The sequence below is a fragment of the Sphaerodactylus townsendi genome, linkage group LG06 (genome assembly GCF_021028975.2).
Source record: "Sphaerodactylus townsendi isolate TG3544 linkage group LG06, MPM_Stown_v2.3, whole genome shotgun sequence".
NCBI lineage: Eukaryota > Metazoa > Chordata > Lepidosauria > Squamata > Sphaerodactylidae > Sphaerodactylus > Sphaerodactylus townsendi.
In genome coordinates this window covers 22,248,744-22,275,933 of record NC_059430.1, presented here as the reverse complement: position 1 = coordinate 22,275,933, position 27,190 = coordinate 22,248,744, and the positions used below count along the sequence as shown (strand labels likewise).

The window sequence follows — 27,190 nt, the reverse complement described above, 5'->3', positions numbered from 1 at the left end:
GTCGGTGCTTTCCCCCCTCATTCGCTTAGACCCCTTCCGCACATGCAGAATAATGCATTTTCTATCCACTTTCGCAATCGTTTGCAAGCGGATTTTGCACAGTAAAATCCAGCTGCAAAGTGCATTGAAAGTGCATTATTCTGCATGTACGGAAGGCGCCTTAGCTGCGCTCAAATATTAAGGAACACAACGAGAGGTGTTGGGCCTCCCCCTTCATCCCACCGAGTCATAAACATGTGAACGAACCCTATTAAACATTGCTATTAAAAAAACTGGACAGCTTGAACTGAGTCCCGGTCCGAAGTCTGCTTTTGTCTCTTTAAAAAGTGCAAAGCTGGTTCAGAAAAAATTGTTCCTTTCCCCTGGTTGCAAACGCCTGCACTTGGACTAAGGAGTTGGAAATTTTTGAAGGAGGAGGGTGGGGGGAGAAATAAAAGCACCCTGAGCGCAACGTCTAGGCTAGAATTCCAGAGGAAGTTGAGGGCCTCCAGCTCTGCGCAGGAAGCAATCTTGGAGTAGGCCTTAAATGCCAGATTCCAGGCAGAGTTTAACTAACCACTGACAGCTTTGTAAACAAAGCCGGGGACAAAAAGAGAACAGCTTTCCCTTTTCTGGTAGTCATTTTTAGTTTGGGGGCCTGAAGGAGCTGTTCTCCTATATTTGTCTCGATGGGATATAAACCAAAGGCTGCAAGAGGTCTGGATGTGAAGGGACTATAAAGAGGGGAGCAAATATTTTATGGAGTGACTCATCGAGAAGAAGGTAGGTGCCTGATTAAATTGCGGGGATTAAACTACCTCCCCCCCCCCCCCAATACCCCTTTGGCTTGGCTTTGTGAAACCAGATTGATAACGAAATCCCCTTTTTGCTAAATGATGTTTTCAAACTCCCAAGATACTTTCCCCCCTCTTTCTCCCCCCCCCCCCGCTCCTCCACCTTTGGTCTTTCCACAATGCCTTTTAAAAATATTTTGTTATTATTGAGGTAAAATATCCTTTAAGTCCTGATAGCGTTTTGCCTGGAGAAGGTTACATTTAAAAAGAAGATGCAAATCCTGCTGATCTTTTTTAAAAAAATTATTTTTGGTATGCCTGCAAAATGCACGTTATACAGTGAGTTTGTATCCAAGTTCTTGTAACCAAATTAATGTTAACAAAGATATTCCTTTTCATATTCCTTAGAAACAGTGCGATGAATGGCTGTACCCACTGTTTTGCTAGAAGGAAGGCAGTTTTAGTGGAAACGTAATAGTAGGAGTTTTTTTAACTCCTAGCAAACATCATATGGTACGATAGAGTGTGTCGTCTTTGCTTAAGCCTCTGGAGCTGACTTTATTTCAACCACTTTGGAGGATCAAGTGTATTGTGAAGGGGGTAAATGGATGCAAAAGAGAATAGAACCTGGGGCTGACTGTACCAGTCGAATGGAAACTTAACTTTTGGCCCAGTTAATTAAAGGCATCTTTTAACCTCCCCGTTTCATTCTAAATAGTTTCCTTCTTTCCTTCTTTCCCTCATTTAAAGTTCTGCCTGTTTGGGAGGTTTTATTAGAGCTTGAATACGAGCCATGGACGACTTTGACCGTCGCAGAGAGCTCAGGAGGCAGAAACGGGAGGAGATGCGCCTGGAAGCAGAGAGGTGAGTAATTTTATTTAGGAAATTCTGTCTGCAGTTTCATTGCGTTTTTTTTTAATTAGCATTGTCTTTGAGACTTCCTCTGGTTAACTATATGGAGAAGAGCTGCAGTTTGACAGACTTCGCTGCCCACATGTTGACAAGAATCTGTAACTGGGAATGTTGTGACCTTTAATGAACTCAACACTGGCATGACCACTAGGCCTTTCTGTAAACGGCAGTTGCCATCCATTGTGTCTTGGCGAGGTGGGGGTGGGAATTAATTAATTGAAGGAAAAGACGGTGAAGAATCTTGCTGGGATGTTTATATGCCTTTATTAGAAGAGAACAGGAGAAGCTGGTAATAGCCATGTTTAAAATGTCTAATTACTGTCAGGTAGGAACAATTGTGTTTGGGAGTCTAAGACAAAATTACAGGGTGTTTGAGATGAAGCTAGTTGGGAACATTTTAATGTGTCCTAACAGTATATTATGGAACAGTAAATACCAGTACTTGTTATTAGTGGATAGAATTTCTAATTTCAGTGTAGCCTTTCAGACTAAGTCCAAAGGAACTAATTTCTGCTCGTTTGCTTTTGTATGACATCAGTGGAAAGGAAAGCAAAATTTATAATATTTACTCCAGGGATAGTCAATTGGAGGGGCCTGATCTACCCCCATCTGGCTCCCTGCAAGGTCTGCGATCTCAAGGATGCCCAGTGGGATATTAATGTACCTCGACTACTTTCCTCTGAGCTGACATAGAGGACAGGATCCCTTCATAGTTCCTTTTCCCCACTAGTGTGAACAGTCACAAAGGTTTTGCTGGATTTCCATACCTTTATTATCTGAGGCCCAAACTAGATGCTATGTCTTGACACGAGTCAGGTCAGAGTTCACCTGACTTGACTCTGCTGTTTGTACAGACAGCTGTGATGTTGGGGAACCGAAGTTGGAGCCTGATTTGGTTCGGGTCTCTGGAATGGTGGAGGAAGGGGCTCAGCCTTCCTCCCAGAATGCCCCCCGAGTCCTGCAGCACTAACCTCTTCTTTGTATATAGCAAGCCCATGTTCTTTTTTAAATGACATATTCCGGTTCCTAGTGCCAGGTTTTTTTTGCCCATGCAATATGTATGTTTTTCAGCATTATTTATGGATCAATTGTGTGTAAACTGGCATAAAAGAAGCAAACGATTCCAGAATGCGGGTAATGAGAAAGACTGGAATGCAAAGAGATTCACAGAGTCAATAAACAAAAACCGAAAGAGACAAATAAGGTCATGTTTGTACATCCCTTCTCCTGCCATTAAATGCTGCTCAATACATACACTGTGGTATGCGATCATCTCTCAGCAGGAAGATTCCAAGAACAGATTTGAAGCAAAGCTTGGATGGAGTGACAACTTTTGGGTTTTCTGCATATGAATGGAGAGGGGAGGGGGAAGAAGTGCATGAGCCAGAGGATCCCCATTTCAACCATTATCATGTGTGACTGTCTTATCAGAACCATGCTTCTGTCTTTCAAGGGATCCTTTCTACAGTGTGCCAGCAGAGCTCCTTCCGCACTTGCAGAATGATGCACTTCCAATCCACTATCACAGTTGTTTGCAAGTGGATTTTGCTATTCCGCACAGTAAAATCCAGCTGCAAAGTGTACTGAAAGTGGATTGAAAGTATTATTCTGCATGTGTGGAAAGGGCCCCAGTGCAGAGGCGTAGCTCCAAGGGACGGGGCGGTGCGTGACGAGGCGTTGGGGGGGGCGTGGTGGGGGTGTTCTGGGGTGTGACAGGGGCGAAGGACACACTGGTGCTTTCCCCCCTTGCTATTCCTCTGCCCTAGTGAAGTAGGTTAGGTTGAAGTTGAGTGGCTAACTCAAGGTCACCCAGAGAAGTTCATGGCGGAAGGTCAGATGTGATAGCAGATGATCAGATAGATCTTCAAAGTGTTTTAGAGGGATAATAGCAACCACAGAAGGCTGAAATTTTGGACTGAGACGGCGCCTCTGTTCCACCCATGGATGGTTTCACTAATTAAAATCAACTTCTTTACACTTAGGCTATAACATTCTTACTGTTTAGGATACAGTACCAGGAGTCTGCAACCTGCGGCTCTCCAGATGTTCATGGACTACAAATCCCATCAGCCCCTGCCAGCATGGCCAATTGGCTGTAGTCCATGAACATCTGGAGAGCCGCAGGTTGCAGACCCCTGCAGTAGACTCTTTGGTCAACCAGTTGTGTCAGTATTTATGATTCTTTAAAATGTTTTTGACTGGAAACATAAATACATTGTGAAAAAATATGCTTCGTTATCATATTCACCTTCAGTTCTCTTAACAGATTGTCTCCATCCTTTTTGTTTGTTACAATATACGGAGCTGTGCTGATGTCCTCTGTGGAAGGAGGCGCTGTGTCTGTCTTTTGTTCACTTGGGCCACGCAAAGATCTCTGAGTTGTTTTCACTTTTGCTCTTCAGTCCTCTCTTGCCCCCAACCCAGTCATGATCCGTTTACAAGTTGGTGCCCCTTTCTCTTTGGTAGGGCTTAATGGCCCTACCACTTCTTAACTGGAAAAACTGCACACTTCTTGATCAAATGAGTTCAGGATTCATGTGCTTTTAACAGATTCACTCTTGCTGGAAATTTAGCAACTGGACTTTGCTCTGGCACAAATATCTGACAGTTACCTTATTCGGATTGCTTATTTTGGCAGCTATTTATGTTGCCTGGTATTATGAACTAGAAGTTCTCCCCTACCCATAACAAGCTTATCCACATGTTTACCTGGCTGCTGCAGCCACAGTTGCTGATGTGATGTGCTGATTGGGGCAAAGAGAAAGATGGGGACTCTTTCCTCTTTATCTCTTCTCACCTCACTTGCAGGAACGCTTGGGATTATAATCTTTCTATGGTGTCTGGCATCATGCTGGGGCACCTTTGGAATTCTGACTCAGCATGGTGGCTGGCTCAGCCACAAAATGCCTGCTGCAGGAGTTGGAGGCAGCCCCAAAATAGCTGCGACACAGTGAAGATTCTTCTGTTATGGTGGCAGCTTCTGCCAAAGCAATGCCTTTTAAAAATCTGCAGAGCCCATCAAATCTCCAATGGCCAATCAGAGGACTTGCTGTGCACAAGCTCTGTCTGTTCCCACCCACTTTCTAAAAAGACTTGATGGACACCATGAAAGGTTTCAGTTGAGCCTGTTGGCAACACATTGGGGACCCCTGTCCTAGGACATCTTGGAGGCTCACATTAGGAAGTTCTGTAGCACATGTGGGATGCACAATTTTTTTTTAAAAAAATTGGGATTGTATTTGGAAGAAGAAAAAATATTTCATGAAATATTTTCGATGGACAAGTCCAGTTGTGAATGGGGGGAGAGTTTGCAAACACTGGCCATGTGACGTAGTGGTTAAGAATGGCGGACTCTAATCTGGAGAACCGGGTTTGTTTTCCCTGCTCCTCCACATGAAGCCTGCTGGGTGACCTTGGGCTAGTCACAGTTCTCTCAGAACTCTCTCAGCCCCATCTACCTCACAAGGTTTCTGTTTTGGAGGAGGGTTGGAGGCAATTGTAAGCCACTTTGAGCCTTCTTAGTTGAGAAAAGCAGGGTATAAAAAAACCCGACTCTTCTTGGTAGGAATTATCGAGGATCGCTATAAGGAGGGAGAACTCCAACACCATCAAATGACTCTAGTGATCTCATGCAGCCATACTTAGGCCTCAGTTCCCCATCTGTTAAATAACATTATAGGTCAGAGGCTTAGAAGTTTGAACCATTTCCTTGACTCCAGAATGATGGACTTCTCTTAGCCTTCCATGAATACATTCACGCAGAAGCCAAGCGTGAAGGCTTAGTTCTGAAGCAGCATATGTGGGGAAATGTATATGTTCTAGCCTTCAGCCGATTGAAGATTGATTGGTTGTGGTATTGCAACTAATTAAGCACTGGTATAAAAACCACAAAATTCCCACATTTTAATACACACTAGGGATTTTCAAAAATTCTGCATTGTTCGTGTCTGGCTTAGATTATGTTAACACAGCAGAAATTGGTGCTGTGATTACTGACATTTGAAATTCTTCAGCATACGTGTGACCAACATTCAAAATGGCTGCAATTGTAAATGCACACTGTCATCTTCGATTGTTCAGAATGAAGCTCATTCTCCAGGTTGATAATTTTATTCTGGCTTTCTCAGCTCTCAATCTCAACATCGTTCCCCAAACGAGTCTAATACATCGGTGATAGTTAACTCTGTAATAGTTCTGTTACGTACACCAATTAGTCGACAAGGCTAAAGAGTGGCTTAGGACAGATTGAACATGAAGAGCAACTAAAACACGTACCGTAGTCTGTTAGCGTTGTTGTAGCACTAGCTGGAGTCAATGTTGGGTACCGGTTCTTTATTGAATCTAAGGGAACATCTTGAAATAGTGAATTCTGCTGCTACGGCTGCCTTTTTGTAGAAGGTATGAATTGTGATAATTATGTTGCCACAGTTTCTCAAACATAGAAACACGTATTGTAGGCAGACGCATTTCTCTTTTAAACTAACATGTCCACATCAGCTTTCAGCAAGGAGTCTTGGAGTAGACTTCTCAAGCTGTCTGGTGTAGTCACCTAGGACGGCAAATTGCCTTGGCTCAGCCCTGCATGGGTTTGGTTTGTTCATCCATGCAAATTAGTTAGCTTTTGGTTAGAGCAAATGTGTGGCTCCTGGTTTCCATTCTGCATCAGAGCACACGAAGCTGTTTTTTACAGAGTCAGACCATCGGTTCGTCAAAGTTAGAGTTGCCCACCTCCAGGTGACACCTGGAGATCTCCTTCTATCACAGTTGATCTCCAGACAAACAAGATCAGTTTCCCTGAAGAATATGGTCACCTTGGAGGATGGATTCTATGGCATTATATCCTTATGAGGTCCCTCCTCTCCCTGAACCCCACCCTCCCAGGCTCCACCTTTAATGTTTTCAGGTATTTCCCAACCCAGAGTTAGAAAACCTAATCAAGATCTTGTGTGGTGTAGTGGTTAAAAGCAGGTGGATTCTAATCTGGAGAACTGGGTTTGATTCCCCACTCCTCCACCTGAGTGGCAGAGCCTTATCAGATGTGTTTCCACTCTCCTACATTCCTGCTGGTTTACCTTGGGCTAGTCACAGTTCTTCGGAACTCTCTCAGCCCCACCTACTTCACAAGGCATCAGTTGTGGGGAGAGGAAGGGAAAGGAGCTTGTAAGCCACCTTGAATCTCTTTACATGAGAGAAAGGTGGGGTATAAATCCAAACTCCTCCTCCTCCTCCTCCTCCTCCTCCTCCTCCTCCTACTACTACTACTACTACTACTACTACTACTACTACTACTACTACTACTACTACCTGGTAGCAGCTCTTGGGGGTCAGATAGAGGTCTTTGACGTCCTCTTGTGCCAAATCTGGGATATAAGTACCCAGGGGTATGTGGCAGAACATTTGGGAGTACGTGAAAAAAATTATGTAATTGGTTTGCTAATATGGGGGTACCATGTTAGGGAAATATGTTGCCAAGCGGTACAGGAGTGAAAGAAGCTGGGAACCCCTGCTCTAATGTAATTCTTTTTTACCGGAGGTGCCAAGAATTGAACCTTGGACCTTTCGAGTGCAGAGCAGGTGCTCTATGACTGAGCCAAAATGGAAGCAAGAATGGCCATGTGCCTGGCAGTGTTATTAAGATGATAAGGACCAATGATAAAGCCTGCAAAGCAATGTCTACTGTAAAGAAGCCTTGGGAAGCCTGAGACTAATTCTGTACTAAGTTATCAATTTGGAGGGAGATCAAAACAAGAGAGCAGCGCGGAATGAAATCTCTTTCGAGAACCCCCTCAGGACATCTCTAAACCACAGAGCTGAGCAGCTAAAAGATTTATTTTTCATGCTACAGCCAAAGCTGCTATAGCTGAAAAGGCATTTCCATTAGAGGACCTGGTTGTTTATGAGCTTAATTCTCATCTACTGCTTTACAACAGTGATGTAAAGAGACCCTTAAGAGAGGGTAAGTTGTGTGTCTATTTAAGAAAATATTTACACTCACTTAAAAATCTGCTTATTAAAGCTGTTTCTGTCTAGGCTAAAAGCTCCAAGAGACCAGGGAGATAGTGAATATGTGTGCTGTGTGCAACATTCGGCCTTCTCGAATTTCCCAGCGATGCTGAATTTTCTCATAGTTCCCGTTTAAATTCTTCGGATAGCTCAGATTCAGTTAACGAGATGCATATTTGATCGGTCGAATCTTCGTTCTGATAAAAAGCTCACCTATGTTCTCTTGCTTTGAACTATGAGGGCATCACGGAATGCCTTGAAATTGATTTTTTTTTTAAAAAATACAGTATTTAGATTGTTGCAGATTTTTTTTTAAAAAAGGAATAAATCCTTTAAACGTTGTCCATATCTGCACAAAATGCACATGTAAGTATATTGTGTGAATGGTTCATAGACCTTTTAGGCATGTTCACCTTTTCCCCCTCCCCCCCCCATCTGTTCAAGCTGCAGGGTGCGATGTAGGATGTAGCTGGGATTCACTGCATCTCCGTTTCCCCCTGCTGTTTCTGTCCCCCTTCTGCAACACAATATTCTTATTATCTTGTTTGCATGTAGTTGTTTGAGCTGTGTACTCTGTAGGCTGTACACACCATTGAGACATCCTTGTACATCAATGTGACACCTCTCTTTTTTGCACATGTGCAGCATTCCTGATTTTTTAAGAACTGACCATGCTGTGCTCCCCCCCGTACTCTACTGATACTGCGATGTTCCATATTAGCGAGTTATTGTCTACAGTGTTTTCCCGCTGGCACTGATGTTTCTTCATTGGCTGATCATTGTTTTTGAGCTCCTCACTGCTTGCTGTGGATTCTCTGTTCGACACTCGTTTTAAAGGGATCTCCATTTCTGCACTGCTGAGGGCATATCAGAGAGCCACAGGTCTGGAGAAAGCGCTGCTGGTCACATTAGAGGTCCTTCTGCTTTGCTTTAGAAACACCATAATTATGGTGACCCTTTGTAGTTTCCTGCCACAATACTAACCGTGACTGTCCCCTCTCGGTTTCTGAGATCTGATGAGATCAGCCTTACCTGGGACTAAGTGCCTCAAGCCGTGGGTTGCCATTTTCTAACTGCCAGGTTCATCCCATCTGGCAACCACCCTTAATGGTTTTCTCTTAGTAACACATACAAGTGCAAATACATTCATGACTGCCCAGCAAACACAGAGGTTGGGAGAGGAACCCTGAGGAAGGATCTGCGAGATCTTTTCTGATATAGAAGAAGAGTTGGATTTATATCCCCCTTTCTCTCCTGTAAGGAGACACAAAGGGGCTTACGAACTCCTTTCCCTTCCCTTCCCTTCCTCACCTGTGAGGAAGGTGCGGCTGAGAGAGATCCAAAGAACTGTGACTAGCCCAAGGTCACCCAGCTGGCATGTGTTGGAGAGCACAAGCTAATCTAGTTCACTAGATAAGCCTCCACAGCTCAAGTGGCAGAGCGGGGAATCAAACCCGGTTCTCCAGATTAGTGCGCACCTGCTCTTAACCAGTACACCACACTGAAGCGTGCTTCTTGCAACAACAGGGAGTTGTCTACCAGGAAAGGGTTCATAGTGTTTCTGCTGTTGCCATCAGCTGCAAATATAGGCAGCCTCTGATGGCGCAGCATCTCCAATTCAGGAGCTACTGTTGGCCAGCAACATAGACAGAAGAAGCCAAAAGGAGGCCTTTTCCTACAGGACAAGATCGATAGAGTGATGAAATCTTGTTGAAAATATTCAGGGGCAAGGGGAGGCGCAGGAAGGGAGGCGGGAAAACGGGAAGAAAGGGGGAGTGGTTTTGTCATTGCAGTCAATGCTAGGAGTGATTACTTACAGAGGAAAAAATCGGCGGCACGATTTTACACCACCAGGGAAGCCGAGTTGCAAGCGGGTTTTTAAAAAATTCACCATATAACTGCTCAGGGAAAATTCGGGACAAAGACATCAACCCCCCCAATGTGTAAGTGGAAAGGCAAACACAAGTTGCGCAATTAAAGGAAAAAGTGATACTAAGTGGGGCAATAACTTCCAGAAACCTCCTGTGTGTAACAGGCTGTACATGCAGCTTCTTCCGTGCCAAAGGACTGTGTGCAGATCAAAGCAACTTAAGTAAATGTTAGTTCAGCAGAATTAGTTCAAATCAGACCAATGTTCCAAAACAGCTGGCAAGTGTGTCAAAATCTGCGGTACGTTCATTGACCCTCTTGGGTCAATGTGTTTTTTACCACAACAAGAATAACAACCACTTTTTCTGACGACATCTGCATTCTTGATATGCTTTCATTTAAGACAAATAGCTTTGTGTTTTATTTTATTGATTTCATTTTTGTCTTGCCTTTCTCTCCCAATGGGACCCAAAGCACCTTATAGCCTTCTCCTCTCCTCCATTTTATTTTCACAACAAACTGTGAGGTAGGTTAATCTAAGAGTGTGTGACTGATCCAAGTTCACCCAGCAAACCGCCACGGCCCGAGTGGGGATTTGAACTGGAGTCCCCCAGATATTAATCTGACAGTCTTAATCACTACACCCCATTGGCTCAACCCATCAACCTATTTGCTGCTTCTCTGGCTGTTTGGGACTGCAGGCTGGAATTGTTCTCTTGCTGTTACGGTGCGGAAAGCAAAAAAGTTTGACTAACAATTCCTTGGATATACAGAGAGATCATGTGTGATGCTTGTGAATAAGAACAGCCTAGTGGGTTGAATCCAGTGAGATTTTCTGTTAATGAAAAAGGGAGAAAGAGATACTGTTTGACCACTGAAAAGGCTGCCAAGGGATCATGGGAGCTGCACGGACAAAAGCCATGTGGAACAAAGGCTGTAATAAGAAGGGTAATTGGCACAGATTGAGTAAATATGCTGGTTGAACTCAATCAACTTTTTGCAGCTTAAAGACTACCAAATCCATGGTGCAGTACAACACCAAACAGAAGCAGAGTAGACAAAGTTGGGTGGATTCTTTATAGAAATGTACTGTTTGAAGCTGCAAAAATGGAATTAATGATTACGTCCTCATGTGAATTAAGCGATCTCTGGTTTCGTGTACTTTGTTCAGTGACATAGAGGGATCTAAGTTCTTACTTAACTTACCCTGGATTTGGTTTGATAATCCTTAAACGCAATTCACTTTGCTGGACTCTGGAAAATATTAGGCAATAGAATAATTGTTGCCCCACAATATTGTGCCAAAATACCCCATTTTGTATAAGTTTATTTAAGGTGCAAAAATCCTGTTTATGTTTTCCAACAAGCGGTAGATTAACTTAATATCACAGGTTGCTTCTCCCCATGTTTTAATGAATTTGTGTGAAGTGTATGATCCAATATCAAAAAATCAGATGCAGAGCTAAGGCTAGATCTTTACTTAAATTTCTGAGGGCAAAGAACAAGTGGAAGGAAGTGTGGCTAGCAAATGGCTGGAGGCCTGAGCAGTTATGGTTCTAGTCCTTGATTCTTCGATGTATGAAATAATATGGTTGCTTTCCTGTTCACGAAACTCCCAAATCAATCGGCTTGCTGAAGGCTCTTGTTTCCTTAATTAGCTTTAATGAGTTTGTGAATATGTTTCCTTAAAGAAGGGCTAATTGCTGAAGGCACATGAGGTAACGGGATCCTGTCATCATAACTCTCTTTTCAGGTTCTTTCTACTGGAGGGGAGAAAATCCTTGGGCTAGTCACAGTTCTCTTTGAACTCTCTCAACCCCATCGACTTCACAAGGTGTCTGTTGTGGGGAGGGGAGGTGGTTGTAAGCCCTTTTGAGACTCCTTACTGGGGAGAAAAGCAAGGTATATTAAAAAAACTAATGTCAGAGGTGGAGATTTTCAACATAAACCCTGAAATCCATGAAAATACAGGAAAGCACTGCCTTCATCTGCCACTTGGTGCTGTAGGGCCATCCTTGTCCTAGGTAAACGCTCATCAAGTTTGGCTGGTTTTGTCTGACATCTGTTTTCATGATCGATTCTGTTTTCTGTTCTGTCATGTTATACGTGTAAACACTCTGGCCTGGCCTCTACTCTTGGTTTTATCTTTGAAACCTCAGAGAAAGCAGCACAGCGATGTGCATGCGACTGGGGGCTGGGTTTGGCCGGTGGGCTTTTAAGGTAAAACGCTGTGTAAATGTTGTGGCATTCTGAATCTAGCTGCAGATGGTTCTGTTTGCAAACATAGGTCCGAATGGCCGCAGATGCAATGACATGCCGGAACAAATTGTTCTGAAAGGAATCTCCACTTCTGTAAGCAAAGAGGTCCTTCTGTAAACAGAGGTAGCTTTGTTATCTCAGCTGCTTCTTGAAGCCTAGTGACCAGTAACTGTAGGGCTTGGGGCCAATTCTGATAGTTCAAATGCTGATATCCTCCATGGAGCCCTGGGTGAGGTGTCCTCCAGTGGGGCACCCCCAAAAGTGTCCAGTCGCCTTGTGCATATATGCCTACACCTTCTCTGGGAGGAGAGGGTACAGTGTGACTTTGTCCCTTTTCTTTAAGCTTTAGTGGTTTGGGTAGGACATCAAAGGAGCTAGGCGTGCAGGGTAGTGATGGTGATTTGTAGGAACACAAGAGTGACATTCCACGCATTCCTCCAGACACTGCTCCAAGCTGCACATGGGAGATCGCTGTAGGGCCCGCTGTGACATTGCACTGGCTTCCTGAGCCATCTCCCATTCATGCAGAGAATAGGAGGACCAAGAGTCTCTGGACACTGCAGGGAACTCTGCCAAACCATGGGCCTTGGGAGATGCCCAACCCTGCCAGACCTTCATGGCAGCCCTGGCCGGCTGGTTCATGGAAAAGAGGGCCTTGCTGAACCCGCTCCACCGCACTGAGCTGTTGATGGACCATTGCCCAGACTGGGTAATATTGGAAGCAGTCAAGGCTGCCAGACTCTAGCTGGGACCTGGAGATCTCTTAGTTACAACTCATCTCTCTAGACTACAGAGATCAGTTCCTCCAGAAAAACCCCCCCACTGTTTTGGAGGAGGGACTTTGGCACTAAACCCTGCTGAGATCCCTCCCTTTTCTATATCCTACCTTCCCCAGCCCCTCCTCTCAAATCTCCAGGAAGTTCCCAACCCGGTGGGTGATCCTAAAAACAATGTGCTATTGTATGAAAGCAGAAGGTCCTTTGGAACCAAATAGAAATTGGCAAGTCCCTCATGTCTGAAAGAATGAAGCAACTGGAGTTGTGGGGTGTAGGGTGGTTTCTGGGCTTCAACAGTAAACTGGAGTTGTCATTGAGGAGAAGAGCGTTTGGTTTCTAGGGGACAGTGATGGTCAAGAGCACAGGTGTCAAACTCGCGGCCCTCCAGATATTATGGACTACAGTTCCCATCATCCCCTGCCAGGATGATGCTGGCAGGGGATGATGGTAACTGTAGTCCATAATATCTGGAGGGCCGCAAGTTTGACACCTGTGGTCACGAGAATTCAGGTTCGAACCACTGCTTTGCCAAGAATGTACTGGGAGATCTTGGTAAAAAAGGTAAGCACTGGGTCATTGCTGACCCACGGGATGACATCAAATGATGAAATTTGCTAGGCAGACTTTGTTTACCAAGTCGTTTGCCGTTGCTGTTTCCAGTCATCTACAACAAGCTGGGAGCTCATTTTATGAACCTGGGAAGAATGGAAGGCTGAGCCAACCTTGAACTGGCTACCTGAAACCGACTTCCGTCAGGACTGAACTCAGGTTGTGAACTGAGCTTTGACTGCAGAACTTACCACTCTGTGCCACGGCGCTCTTCTGGGAGATCTTCAGCTGCTGGCTATTCCTTAGCCTCAGATGCCTCACAGAGGTCCCTTCCGCACATGCAGAATAATGCACTTTCAATCCACTTTCACAATTGTTTGCAAGTGGATTCTGCTATTCCGCACAGTAAAATCCAGCTGCAAAATGCATTGAAAGTGGATTGAAAGTGCATTATTCTGCATGTGTGGAAGGGGCCAGAGAAATGGGCAAGGATATTCCTTTTGATTTTGTGAGGTATTTGGTCCCACGGGCACATATGTGTGCAAGCCTGCCATGGACCTTGGAAATGACTGGGTGCACCATGGTCTCTCTCTCTCCATCCCTTTTAGCCCCCTTCATACTGTTTAGTTCACCGCCCTCTCTGGATTTCTTTGAAAGTCCTGTGTGAATTTTCCTGCCCAACAAATTCCTTTCCTGAAGATTCGTTTCCTGTTGCTGCCTCTCTTAAGATATATACTGTGACTGCCCCTCCTTCCCTTCTGATTATAGTCTGAAAAGCCTTCCCACTCAATTGCTACCTAGATGTGCTCTCTGGAGATTTTGCAGGGTGGGGGATCTGGGAAATCAGACGAGGCCGTAGTCGTTAAACCTTTCAGTTCTTGGGCTTGCCTGTAATGCTCGCTGGTAAAACTGGACCCATGACAAAATATATATTTTATCTCTCTCCCCCCTCCCAATCTTTTCCCTTCTCAATAAAAAAATTAAATAACTAAAAAGAACATGGCTCAGTGCAAAGTGGACTCTGTTCCACCCGCTGAAGACTGGTGGTGTTAAAGGTGGGAAGAACCTGACTGCATGTTGCTTTTCTTAATGAGCAGCAAACCCCGTAATAATTAGTTTCAAACTAGTTCAAATTGACTGAATTTTGAGAGTGATTGTCATATGAACAAAGATGGAACAGGTTTGTCTGGGGCTCTGTGATATAAATATCCGCAGCATCAATGTGCATACTACGGAACAGGTTTGTTCATCATGTAGTTAAAGTGCGCTTGCAAAATCCGAAATCCTCATGCCAAGTAACATTTTCATTATTCATTTGCCTTTAACATATTCCATGTGCAAACTGTCTGTTTAGGTTAATATCTTGTCCACTGTGCGCTTCTACTTAAGTTATAGGGTTGTACGACTTTTTGTTTGCAGAAATTTACAGCCTAATCCAGGTAGAGGGTGTGTGTGTGTGTGTGTGTGTGTGTGTGTGTGTGTGTGTGTGTGTGTGTGTGTGTGTGTGTGTGTGTGACAAATGGCATGGAGGTGTGCCAGCGCATTTTCCCACCCTGTTCTGTCTGTGCAAAAAGGACAGTGGGTGCACACCACACAGCTTGGTGACACCCAATTTGGAAGAACCCGCTGCCTTAATTGGCTTTCACTGGGCTTTTGGACTGGGAATGCCCCGGCATAGACCTCAGACTTATGCCATGATGACATGCGGCAAACGTCTGTTTCCCTAAGGGAGCTGTCCAGGCGGCAGTGCGGGCGGGTTGTGTGTTTCTCGGCTGCTTGCTGTGCCGCCCTGAGCTCCATTGGAGGTGGCGTAACACTGCCTTTGCTGCGCCATTCCCAGCTGCTCGATCTGGATTGGGCTATATGGCTTCTAAATCTTGAGCGCTTCTGAACGTATGCAGAATTCCTTGCTTGTTTCAAATGTGCTCAGGTGTGGATTCTGGTTCCTTCATTTCCCATCAGCTTGCTTGCCTAGGAGTCAGTGGACTTAGAGGATGACCCACCTGAGAGATGACCCAGTTTGAGTTTGAAAATTCCAGCTGATCCACGTTTGATGTCATAGCTCAACCTATGCACTAAGACACGGGAGAGGGGATTTAACCTTAGAATTGGAGGAGACCACCAGGGTCATCTAGTCCACCCCATGCCAATCCTGGAACTGCAGCTGTAGTATCCCTGACAAGTAAGTATCCAACTGATACTTAAAAACCTCCAAGGATGAAGAATCCATCACCTCCTGAGGGAGATTTGGAGTTGTTAGCCCAACACTGTCAGGAAGTTCTTTCACCAATTTAGACAAAACCTCCTTTGCTAAAGTTTATGTCCATTAGTCTGAGTCCTGTCATCCAACATGTTTGAAACAGTTTCTGCCCCATCCTCCTTATGGTATCCCTTTAAGTATTGGAAGGTGTCAGTTGTATCACTTTCTACTCATCTCTTCTCCAATGCAGAGATCCCCAGCTCCTTCATCCTCTCCTCATAGGACATGATCTCAGAACTCTTCATCTTCTTAGTTGCTTGGACTCCTTCCCATTCATTGACATCCTTCCTGAACTGTGGTACCCAAAACTGAACACAATAGTCCAGGTGGGGTCTAACCAGAGCAGTGTATACTAGGAATGTATGACTAGGTGGGATGTCATGCATACTCAAGAACACCATTTTCAACTCTCCTATTTTCCTTGACAAATGTCTTATTTCCGTTTGTTTCTCCTAAGGACATTTTTAATGCTACTTTTACAGTAGACATTTATATTCAGCCGACACAAGACCAGGCATCAGTTTTAACACCGTTGGTTCTGTTGAGTTCCGCTGATGTGGTTGGGGAGAAGGAAAGCGGTCCGTTTGCTCAAGAGCGTGGAGAAACCACAAGAGAAACTTGACCATCTGAATCAAACCAGAGTTGTCACAAAATTTGGTAACAACCCTGCATGCGTTTGTAGCATAGTAGCCTCCATGTGTTGTCTTAGAACTAAGGCTCAGCTATGACAACAAATTCATGCATGCCAGCTGCAAGAATGGATCAACTGGGATTTTTTGTTTCTTTCTGGTTTTGTACTGCTTAATTCTGGCCGGTGTCCAAGAGGATGAATTTTGGCCCTTAAAATGCCGTCTGTGTGGCAGTCTTAAGTGTGGTCCAATATTTGTGGAATGCCACTAAAATGTCTGTTTCAAGATGTTTGCTCTTTTACACCAATCCTTGCTAGCAAATGAATGGGGCGGAGGCTTGCCTTTGTCTCTGACAAGTTCATTTGTAGCCCGATCGTGACATGGCAGCTTCTCCTGGTCTCTGTTAGTGAGAACATTCCAAGGATTCTCCTGCTGGACTGTTACTTCAATGTCTTAATAAGGCAACAGCGTTTAGCCATAAAATGCACAAGTGTGGCCCTCTCCAAACACTGCATGTGCATGGATTCCATTTATGGTGAGACTTGCTAGCTTGGTATTCCATTGAAGGTCAGCAATACCGATAATGGAGTCACTCTCTCACTGGAGTAGCTCTCACAGTTCTTTCTGTTTGCTGATGCCACAGAGACAGGCTGCGTGATTTGCCTTATGGTGGAGGGAAAGGGGGAGAGAGAACGAGATAAATGAGATAGAGTGCAAATTGTGAGGCCGCTGCTTCAGGCTGCCAGAGTGGATGTTTAAGAGCAGGCTGGCTTCTCTAGTACTCTGGTTCCCAACCTTTTCTCAACGGTGACCCACAAGTTCAAATTTATTTGTATGGTTACTCAGCCAGGGATGGCCCAAGGATTTGGGTGCCTTAGGCAAACTGTTACCTTGGCATCCATTCTAGCACTTCCTTTTCTACAGTGGCTAACCAGTTGTTTTTGAGAAACCAACATAAGAACATAAGAACTAGCCTGCTGGATCAGACCAGAGTCCATCTAGTCCAGCACTCTGCTACTCGCAGTGGCCCACCAGGTGCCTTTGGGAGCTCACGTGCAGGATGTGAAAGCAATGGCCTTCTGCTGCTGCTGCTCCCAAGCACTTGGTCTGCTAAGGCATTTGCAATCTGAGATCAAGGAGGATCAAGATTGGCCACAAATATCATACAAAGGGTGATTACCCCCGAGCAAATGATATTCGAACATTCACGTGTGGCGATTACATTCCAGCCTATGACCACTTTCTCCTGCTCCATTTCTCCCTCTGATTCTTCCCCTAAGGTTCAAAGAAACTGACAGTAGTAACCGTCAGGACTTGTTTTAACCAACATGTGGATGCAGTGAAGAAAAAATGCCATCTGATCAACGTTCCCTGCAAACCGCTCAGGTTCACAGCCACACGGCCACCATATTGGTGCTGTGTAATGAAGGGGCTGCCCGACAGGGGAAACTCTCCGAAGCAGCTTGGTTTAGTGCAGTCCTGGGGAACAATTAGAAGGACTCTTGCAGCTGATGTATGACATGGAAGATACTGTTTCCAGGGTCAGATCTTGGTTTCCAAAACACAAAAGGGAGCAATGGAAAGGGCAGGGGCAGCCGTTAGGGTGGGTTGGCCCGTAACCCACTTCCAGAGGCTTCATGACCCACAGGTTGGGAAGCATCGCTCTTCTAGCCCCTGGTGCTGTGAATCATTTGACTGGTGCAGCCAGCATGGAGCACTGAGTCCTCTCTTTTGAGGTTCTGTTGATTCCCCACCATAACTAGTCTATCAGAGGTTTGGCATAGGTGCTGTGCAAACCATGGTTTGTAAATAGGGGATGAGCTTTGGCAACAAGAACTCTTGCCTCCCCCTCTGCCCTCCTGTGACACAGGGCGATTTCCCACTGGCAATTAGTCCTGGGATAGTCACCTGAAATATCCAGGTTTCCTCGCAATCTCCCCACTGCTGAACCGCAGAACACAGATCAGTCCCGTTTTTGGCGCTCCCCAGCCTCCTTTTATGGGATTTTCCTGGACCTGCTTGTATATGCACCTTTTTGAAAAAACACTCCAATGGGAGCTAATAGGAGATGGGGATAAACATTTGAGGGTCCATAACTTTGGCTCCCATGAACCAAACCTGGGTGGTATCATCAGGAGGGTCTCCTAAAGATACTCTGAAATTTTGGTGCTGCTAGCTTAACAATTGCACCCCTGAAAGCAGGCACCCCCCTCCCCCCCCCCAAGGGGCAGGCCTAGACGTTTTCACTAGAAATATGCTACAGTGAATATGCACCTGGATGAAAGGTGCTGATTCTTTTGAAACTTGGTTGTATCTAGATTGAAATTTCAGTGGGAATTCGGCCACAGATTCCCATAGCCTTAACTTCACATTCTAATTAAGCGGGAGTCCAGGTTAGTGTTAAGCTTGATTAGCATTGTTGCAGATAGAAGACTAAATTACGAACAAGGCTAATAGTGGTAAGGGGTGAGAATGAGCTGTAGAATGGGGGGTATGTTCCTGATGCTCCTCTCTGATTTGAGACGGACAGCTTTCAGGATCCAGAATTCCGGCTTCACCAGACTTGATTGTGGCATCTGGGTGGGATTTTGGAGAAGATTCTATCCATCTCTAAAACTCCAGTGAAGTAAAACTAGGGCAAAAGGCCAAATGACCTTTCTAATTGTCCTCACTGGAGTTCTGGAGTTGCAGTTTCCATAAAGAGTCCCTGCCTCAAACTGTATGGCATTTTTGAGCAGGATGCAGGATAACGTGGAAATATGTAAAACCTAATTACCCCCATGCAAAAACTGATCTTCATTGAAATAGTTCTTCAGATCCTGTCCTGAGCTTAAGGTGTAAGACTAGGACAGTGGTGGCGAACCTATGGCACTCCAGATGTTCTTGGACTACAATTCCCATCATCCATGCTGGCAGGGGCTGATGGAAATTGTAGTCCATGAACATCTGGATTTCCATAGGGTCGCCACCATGGGACTAGGATCTGGGGAACCCATGTTCGAATCCCCCTTGTGCCATGGAAACTTGCTGGATGACCTGGACCATACTCTCAGCCATGACTCTGGCAGGCATTTGGATGGGAGACATCTAAGGAATACTAGGGGTGCGATCAGAGGCAGGCAATGGCAAACCACCTCTGAATATCTCTTGCCCTGAAAACCCCTTGAGGGGTCACCGTAGGTCAGTTGTGACTCGATGGCAAAACACCCATGGGGTATAGTGTGGGGGATGGAAGGCTGCCTGGCATAACCCAACCTTGCCAGATCACAGAAGCTAAGCAGGGCCGGTGCTTGGATGGGAGACCACCAAGGAAGACTCTGCAGAGGAAGGCAGTGGCAAACCACCTCTGCTTCTCACTTGCCCTGAAAGCCTCTTGCCGAATTCGTTGTAAGTTGGTAGCAAATGGATAGCATTTGTGTATGTAGCAGGTATAGCTTACAACATGGGATCTATAACAGACGATATCCTTGAAACACAGTTTTCCAGGTTAGTATACAAGGTACTGTTAACAGGTAGTCTGTGCCTACTATTAGCTTTACCTTAGAGTAGCTGCAGAGCACCTGGTCAGGTAAGAGGCCAAGCCGCTTGATGCTCAGAATCTGAATCCGAGGTCTTTTTGCAAGTTATGATCCGTTAGATCTTGCTATCTAGGGCAGTTTGCCACATGCCTTCGAGTGACATCTTAATGTAGGTTAGTAGAACGGTTTTGGAACATTTTGCTTGAAATTAATATACCAGGCTGCTTATTTAGATAGCTATAATAGGTAGGTTTCTGTGCCAAATTCCCTTTCTGAACACGAATGTCTTCTTTCTCTCTCTCTCTCTCTCTCCCACTCTTGCACATGCACACACACACAAGTACACAATGCACATCTGTCTTTGCTCTGGCTATAATTGGGGATGCTCCCAGATGTTGTGGTTTAGTGGTTCCCAAATCAAGTTAATCAGCACTAAGAGTAAATCTAACCACTGGAGGTACCAAAGAGGCCATATCTCCTCTGAGATGAATTAGTTCAATTTATTTATGTAAGGTTTACAGCTAGCCCATTTCCTTACCTCATTCATCCTCAGCCCTGTGAACTAGGTCACTGTAACTTCTGTCTCTCTGTCCCTTTTTTTAAATGGGAAATTGATATCCAGAGTTGTAGGAAACCACCCGGGCAGCCTGTAGTGTAGCTGGACTGAACTTTGTCCTTCAGGTAGAAGAAGAAGGATCTTCACAGTTCCCCTTGCTTTGATCAGGTGGAAGGTATATGGACTCTGGGTAAATCTCCCTTCCCAATCCCAAGAAGAAGTGTGCTATGATGCCATAACTATTTTCACATTTTCGAAGCATATACACCTTCTGTGTGTTCAAAACTTTCGGCATCATTGAGTTGATGCCCTTGGAAAGGTGTGATGAAGGCTTCAGTTTTGAGCACATTTACTCACGAGTAAGTCCCACAGAATTCAGTAAGCCTTCTCAACAAGCATGCAGGTTTCCATGGCTAGTGGCACATAGAGTCAAATGGCAATCCATTCTGGCAATCCATTCACTTCTTAAGCCAAATCAACTGTCCATATGATAACAGTAGTTTGGGTCGGAAGACGAGAAGACCTCAAGTCTGTTATTGGGATTTTTGTGTGGCTTAGGAGAACAGCCTCCACTCTGCTGGCAGAAGGTCGCAGGTTTGGTCCTTAACTGGTATCTCCAGTTTAAAAGGACCAGACTGAGGGTGATGTGGAAAGGCAGAGACCTTGGAGAGCAGCTGCCAATCACAGTAGACAGTTCTGACCTTGATGGACCAATGGCCTGATTCAGTATAAGGCACCTTCTCATATGTGTTTTTGGTACTCTTCAGCATCCTGTGGCACTTCCACATGTCACTTCCAGAAACAAAAGGTTTGCCATATTGAAAATGAGTAGAAATGAGGCAAATAAGTAGCACATAGAGATACCATCCTGTACCTTGCGTCCTGATAACTCTTGTATCAGAATGCCAGTGTGTTATCAGATATGGTTGTTCCTGCATGACAGGGGGTCAGACTGGATGGCCCTTGTGGTCTCTTCCTACTCTATGATTCCAAGACAGCAAAATTAAGCTTGATAAGCTGCCGATTGTTTGAATGGTCTCTTTGTACTCTAGAAGTAGCCAGACCCCTCAAAAAACCCTACAACATTGAACTGGAGTCTGGCAAGTATAACCCTACTGAGAAACATTTCAGACACTGGCTTACAGTGTGTTTAAGAGGAAGATAAGGCAGTCCTGCCAGTTGGATGACTTTAAACGCTCTCCAAACTAGACCTCATTTATTAGATTTCTGGAACATGTCATGGTCACCTTTCTTCTTGAGTCCTGGATTTCCTTCTTCTGGAAGATATATTCTTTTCCTTGCCCCTCATTCAAAGCGAGAGAATGCTTTGTATTTTCCGCCCAGTTTCTGAGCCCAGTTGTGAAGCTGAAGGTGGGGTGGAGGATGAGCAGAGCACACACAGGGAGGGAGAAAAGGGAGGTCGATTCCCTCAGGCCTATTCAAGAGGGAAGCTCAGTATCACCAAGCAACAGTGCGGCACATGACTTGTTGACTGACTGATAGACTGACCAATTAAATATGTGGGAGGGTGGCAACTGGCTGGCTGTGTACGATGCAGATGTCTTGGTGGTGGCTCAGGAACAAAGAGTTATTATTCTCTCAGAAGACCCCAGTGGGAGATTTGGAGACAGGAGAGACCTCAGTGGGGTAATCTGCCATATAGTTCATGCTTCAAAGTTGCCATTTTCTCCAGGGGAACGGATTCCCGTAGGCTGTAGAAGATGAACTGTAATTCTGGAAAATCTCCAGTCCCCATCTGGAGGTTGGGAACCTTATGTGCAGTATGATCTGACTCCAGTCTGCCCTAAATCCCAACCCCCACCTAAAATCAAATATTGAGACTGAACTATAGGGGTCCGTGTGTTACTCTACTGGTGTGGTCTCGAGAAGCCTCAGTTCTAGGCCGTCATGTGGAATATATTAAACTACTAGATAGGATTTGTGTCTCGTATCAGCTGCCTGAACTCTCTTCTCCCCCAGAGAAATATTAGGAAGATTTAACATCTCCTATTGCAAACGTGTATTTATTTATCCTTCTCAGTGAAGGTTCCCATTTAGGTGGGGAAATCAAGGAACGGTGCTGAATAATACTCAGTTTCATAAATGGGGCTGTTGAGTAAATGCACGGGTTTTTTGGGCGGGGTGGTGGTGGTGGTGATTCAGATTTATCAAATCACCAAGCCTATAGTGTCCACTCTCCAAAACAGACATTTTATCCATGGGAACAGATCTGCAATCTGGAAATGAAGTGCAATTACGGGAGATCCCCAGGTCCCACCTGGAGGCTGGCATCTCTTAGGGGAGATCACCAGGTAAGTCCCAGGTAATTAGGGGCATATCTGCTAGAGGGCCATCTGCTAGAGTGCACACATGTCCCCTGGTGCACGCCATCTAATCACTTGGGGGGCCCCGGGCCCAGGCTGCACTCACCAGCTCCAGGTGATAGTCCTGGGCACCTTGCTGGCTCCGGGCGGTAGACCTGGGTGCCTTGCCAGCTCCAGGTGGTAGACTTGGGTGCCAGAGGGTGGGGCGGGGCGGAAAAATTCAGATTTTGTCCATGGGTTCCATTTTTTCTAGATATGCCTCTGCCCGGGTTGCTCCTCAGAGGCAGATAATGGCAAACCTCCTCTGGTCATCTTTTGCCTTGAAATGCCTTGTGGGTGTCAACATAAGTCAGCTGCGACTTGACTGCACCTTTTTACCACCACGACACAGGATGGACCAATGGATAGCTTTAAACATGTTGCAGTGACATACCAGTCGTCTTGCAGTGAAATCTTTGACCCAGGCAACTCAACAGCTATAAATAGTACACCTTTAGACCCAGAGTAAATTTAGAGTATTTTTAACTATGCGTGTTTGGAATAGGAAATTCTTCCAGTCCCCTGCTTTCCATCTTCAGGCAGCGTTGCTGACTTTCCCCCCACCCGTTCTCTTTACATTCTCCCTGTGAGATTGAAGCTAATAGCTGATCTGCTCCAGAGGCCGGCTTGAATTTATATCCACAATTATTTCTAACTTGCTAATTTTGGCCTTTGGCAACCCTGTGGGAATTCTGCACATATTTGGGGGACTAGCAGAACGTCAACAAGACAGCGCTGCAACGGAGTGAGCTGTCTAATGAATGAATTCCAGAGTTCTACTGTTCCCCTTGGAATAACAGTGGCTGACCGATTTTATACTCCCACAGAAAGCATTCTGCAATTTTTTTTGTCCATTTTGGCAACGCAGTTAAAATTGTATTATCGAAGGCTTTCACGGCCGGATTCAACTGGTTGTTGTGGGTTTTCCAGGCTGTGTGGCCGTGGTCTGGTAGATTTTGTTCCTAACTTTTTGCCTGCATCTGTGGCTGGCATCTTCAGAGGTGTATCACAGAGGGAAGTCATACACCTCTGAAGATGCCAGTCACAGATGCAGGCAAAACGTTAGGAACAAGATCTACCAGACCATGGCCACACAGCCTGGAAAACCCACAACAATCAGTGAAAATTGCTGTTTGTTCTAAATATTTTGCAACACCACCATCCCATTGAATTGTGATTTCACTTTAAATCAAATGGCTTAGCAAGTATTTGTCAAGTTTTGGTTCCTCTGATTTTTTTTTTAAGACCATGGTATAGGTCAGGGGTAGGGAACCTGTGGCTCTCCAGATGTTCAGGAACTACAATTCCCATCAGCCTCTGTCAGCATGGCCAATTGGCCATGCTGGTAGGGGCTGATGGGAATTGTAGTTCCTGAACATCTGGAGAGCCGCAGGTTCCCTACCCCTGGTATAGGTTCATACTTACGATGGAGTGGCAAGAATTTGGGAGCGTTAGGCTGGGAAGTTCTGCACTGGGCTGCAGCTGGGGCGCAGCCAGTGAATATACAGTCCTATATCTGGAGTACTGACTTGCCTCCAATTATTGATATTATTTTTTAAGGCTTAATTATTTAAATCACAGCTGCCATTTAACTAACCATTTTGGAACACAATCCATATTTGAAAAATGTTTGTGTGTCAGGTTTGTGTGACAGGTGTGACAGTGCAGAACCTGTCACACAAACCTGTCACACAAAGCCCCCTCAAAATCAATAGGGCTCCAATAGTTCTTGCCTCGCCACCTTCCCAGGTCAGCCCATCCAAAATTTCCCCTGGATTTCTGCAGTCCTTTGTATAATGTTTAATTTATCCTGAAAATAAGCCTCCTTTAGCTACCACAAATGCGATCTTGGCTCCAGATGCTTAAATGGGGCAAGATGGAAGTTATTTATTTTAGGAAAGTGTTTGTTTGTTATAAGTAAAATAAAAGCCACTGAACTTTTAAAAAACTCGATCATTTAAAAGCTTCTAAATATAATATTCCTGACTGCTCTCTGCTATTGTTCTTATTTAAATACTGACATTGCCTAGACGCTGAATCAAAATACAATGACACTTGTGCTTGGTTGGGAGTGTTATAAAAATTCCTGCCGGTCATAAGGGAAGGACTGGTTTGCCTCTTTAAGGAGGAAAGTTGGCTAGGGCCCTGGTTCCTGCAAGGGATCTTAGTGGTGGGGGTAGACACTGCTGTGAGCTACTAGAAGAGTTTGGATTTATATCCCCCCCTTTCTCTCCTCTAGGAGACTCAAAGGGGCTTACTGTCTCCTTTCCCTCCCCCCCACCCTGTGAGGTGGGTGGGGCTGAGAGAGCTCCAAAGAACTGTGACTAGCCCAAGGTCAGGAATTGATAAAGAAGCCACCGTCAGTCCTACTGCTACTATCATTGACACACACACACACAACAACAACACTCCTGTGTTGAGCTACACCATTTAATTAGTGAAGTGAAAAAGTAATAAAGGTACCTTAATAAGCTAGAACAGTATAAACATACAAAACCTTCCACTTTACAAAAGTACACAAAACATGTATGAATCAAACAAGTCTCTTAATTACAGTCTTGGCTGCAATGAGGTACCTTAATAAGCTAGAACAGTATAAACATACAAAACCTTCCACCATACAAAAGTACACAGAACATGTATGAATCAAACAAGTCCCTTAATAACAGCCTTGGCTGCAATGATAGGGTACCAGAGTGATGCTGTACTATCTGATGAAGGGTCACATCTACTCAAAGTCAAGCATAACCCAGCTCTCAGTTTTAAAGTGGCAGGGGGTGGGGAGCCTATCTTACCCTCTGCCCCATTCAACTCCAGGCTGCTCCAGGTCTTTCAGCACCTCAGCAGAGTATGATCCCAAAGGGTCATATACAGATTAATAAGTTGACTCAGTTATAGCATTGTTACATCAGACAACACAGGACACCTTGGTCAGGCTCACCTTTGCCAGTGAACCTTGAGGACCGTAGGCCTGTGAGGGAAACTTGAGAGGTCTCTGTCAGAGAATCGTGTGTCCCTGTGGGTTGAAAGTCCTGTCAAGTCACAGTTGTCTTAGGGTGGCCCCTCATGGGGTTTTCAAAGAAAGATACAAACCGAGGAGGTTTACTATTGCCTGATTCTGCATAGCAACCCTGGACTTCCTTCCGGGTAGTCTTCCATCCGGGCAATAATCCGGGCCTACCCTTCTTTTATCTGTTTAATTTGTCGCTTTTAACACCATCTGTTTGGGATTATATTATATTGCTACAGGTTATTTAAGATATTGTTTGGATTTTATTGTTATTTTATGCTCACAAACAGAAGGGTGGCCTACAAATAGAATAAACAAATAAGCAAACGGACTTCCAAGATTGATGAGACTGGGCTAGTTTAGACCATCCAGGTCTGTGTGCCCTTACCAAACTTCATTTCCCATAATTCTTTGGGGGAAACTGTTATTGGCGTTGTGGGTTTTCCTGGGCTGTGTGGCCAAGATCTGGCAGTTTTTGCTCCTAACGTTTCGCCCACGCCTATGGCTGGCATCTTCAGCCAGACCACAGCCGCACAGTCTGGAAAACTCACAACAGCCAATTGGTTCCAGCCATGAAAGCCTTCAACAATACATTGAAACCATGATTGTTAAGCTGGTATAAAGCCAACAAAGGTTTGCAGTGTGGATCTGTCCTCAGTGGCATGGATGTAGTCCCAAATTCTGTCCTCATTGACAGTCAACCACTCTTTCTGGTAAAAAAAAACCCCATTGCTGGTTTGTCTCTCATGACTGTTTTGTGCATTTGCTATTACTGTCATTCTGGGCAACGTTTTGTCCTGGAAACGCAGCTGGCAGAATTTTTATTTGCGGGAACAATTCAGCCAGTGTTGAGCGCAGTTTTAATTTGAGCACAGTTTTAATATCATTAGGAGAAACTTAAAACATGTAGTTAACTTTCCCACTGAAATCACTGGGGCTTAAAAATGCTTTACTACGAAAGCCTTGTGCCCAAAATAAATCAGCGATTGAAACCGAATCTCTAGCTTTACTGATCCAAAGATTCCAAAGTTCTGCTGTCTCAAATTGCAGCTAAAAGAGGGTGGTAAACTGGTAAAATTTTATTTATTATTATTTATTTATTATTTGGTTTTCTATACCGCCCTATCCCCGGGGGGCACTGGGCGGTGTACAGCATAAAACTCCACCACAATACAACCAAACAAGGGAGCAAAACTAACTACATGGCCCCATACGTCCCAATTCGGCCTCTGCGTTCGGCAGAGGCCAATCTGCTGGTGGTCCCCGGCCCCTCCATGATGCAGCTGGCTTCCACTCGAGCCAGGGCTTTTACGGCCCTGGCCCCTGCCTGGTGGAACGCTCTCCCTCCAGCTGTCCAGGCCCTGCGGGACCTTAATGAGTTTTGCAGGGCCTGTAAGACTGAGCTATTCCACTGGGCTTTTGGGGAGGCCAGCCGCTGATGTGCGCCCCCCTTTAACAGTGGGAGCCCTGCTGTCCCTCCCCCCCCGAGGAGTTTAAGCTGTTGGACGCCATCTGTTGTTTTGTAATGGTATGTTATAATTTGTATTTTAATAAGGACCAGTACTAAATGTACGGTATTTGTTTATTTATTTGCCTGTTTATTTTATTTACCTGTTGTGAACCACCCTGAGCCCTCCAGGGGAGGGCGGTATACAAGTTTAATAATAAATATAAATAAATAAATAAATGTGAATAAATTACAAATTGCACAGG

At 45.0% G+C, this 27,190-nt stretch overlaps 1 protein-coding gene across 1 annotated transcript in view; it reads left to right on the top strand.

Moving 5' to 3' along the window:
* The first annotated feature begins 442 nt into the window (after positions 1-442).
* The window catches only part of CALD1 (caldesmon 1), a 121,165-nt gene continuing 94,417 nt past the window's right edge, over positions 443-27,190 (top strand). The window contains 2 exon segments of the mRNA XM_048501512.1: positions 443-762; positions 1,524-1,637. Of these exon segments, the coding sequence (XP_048357469.1) occupies positions 1,567-1,637 (71 nt within the window). The 5' untranslated portion in view covers positions 443-762; positions 1,524-1,566.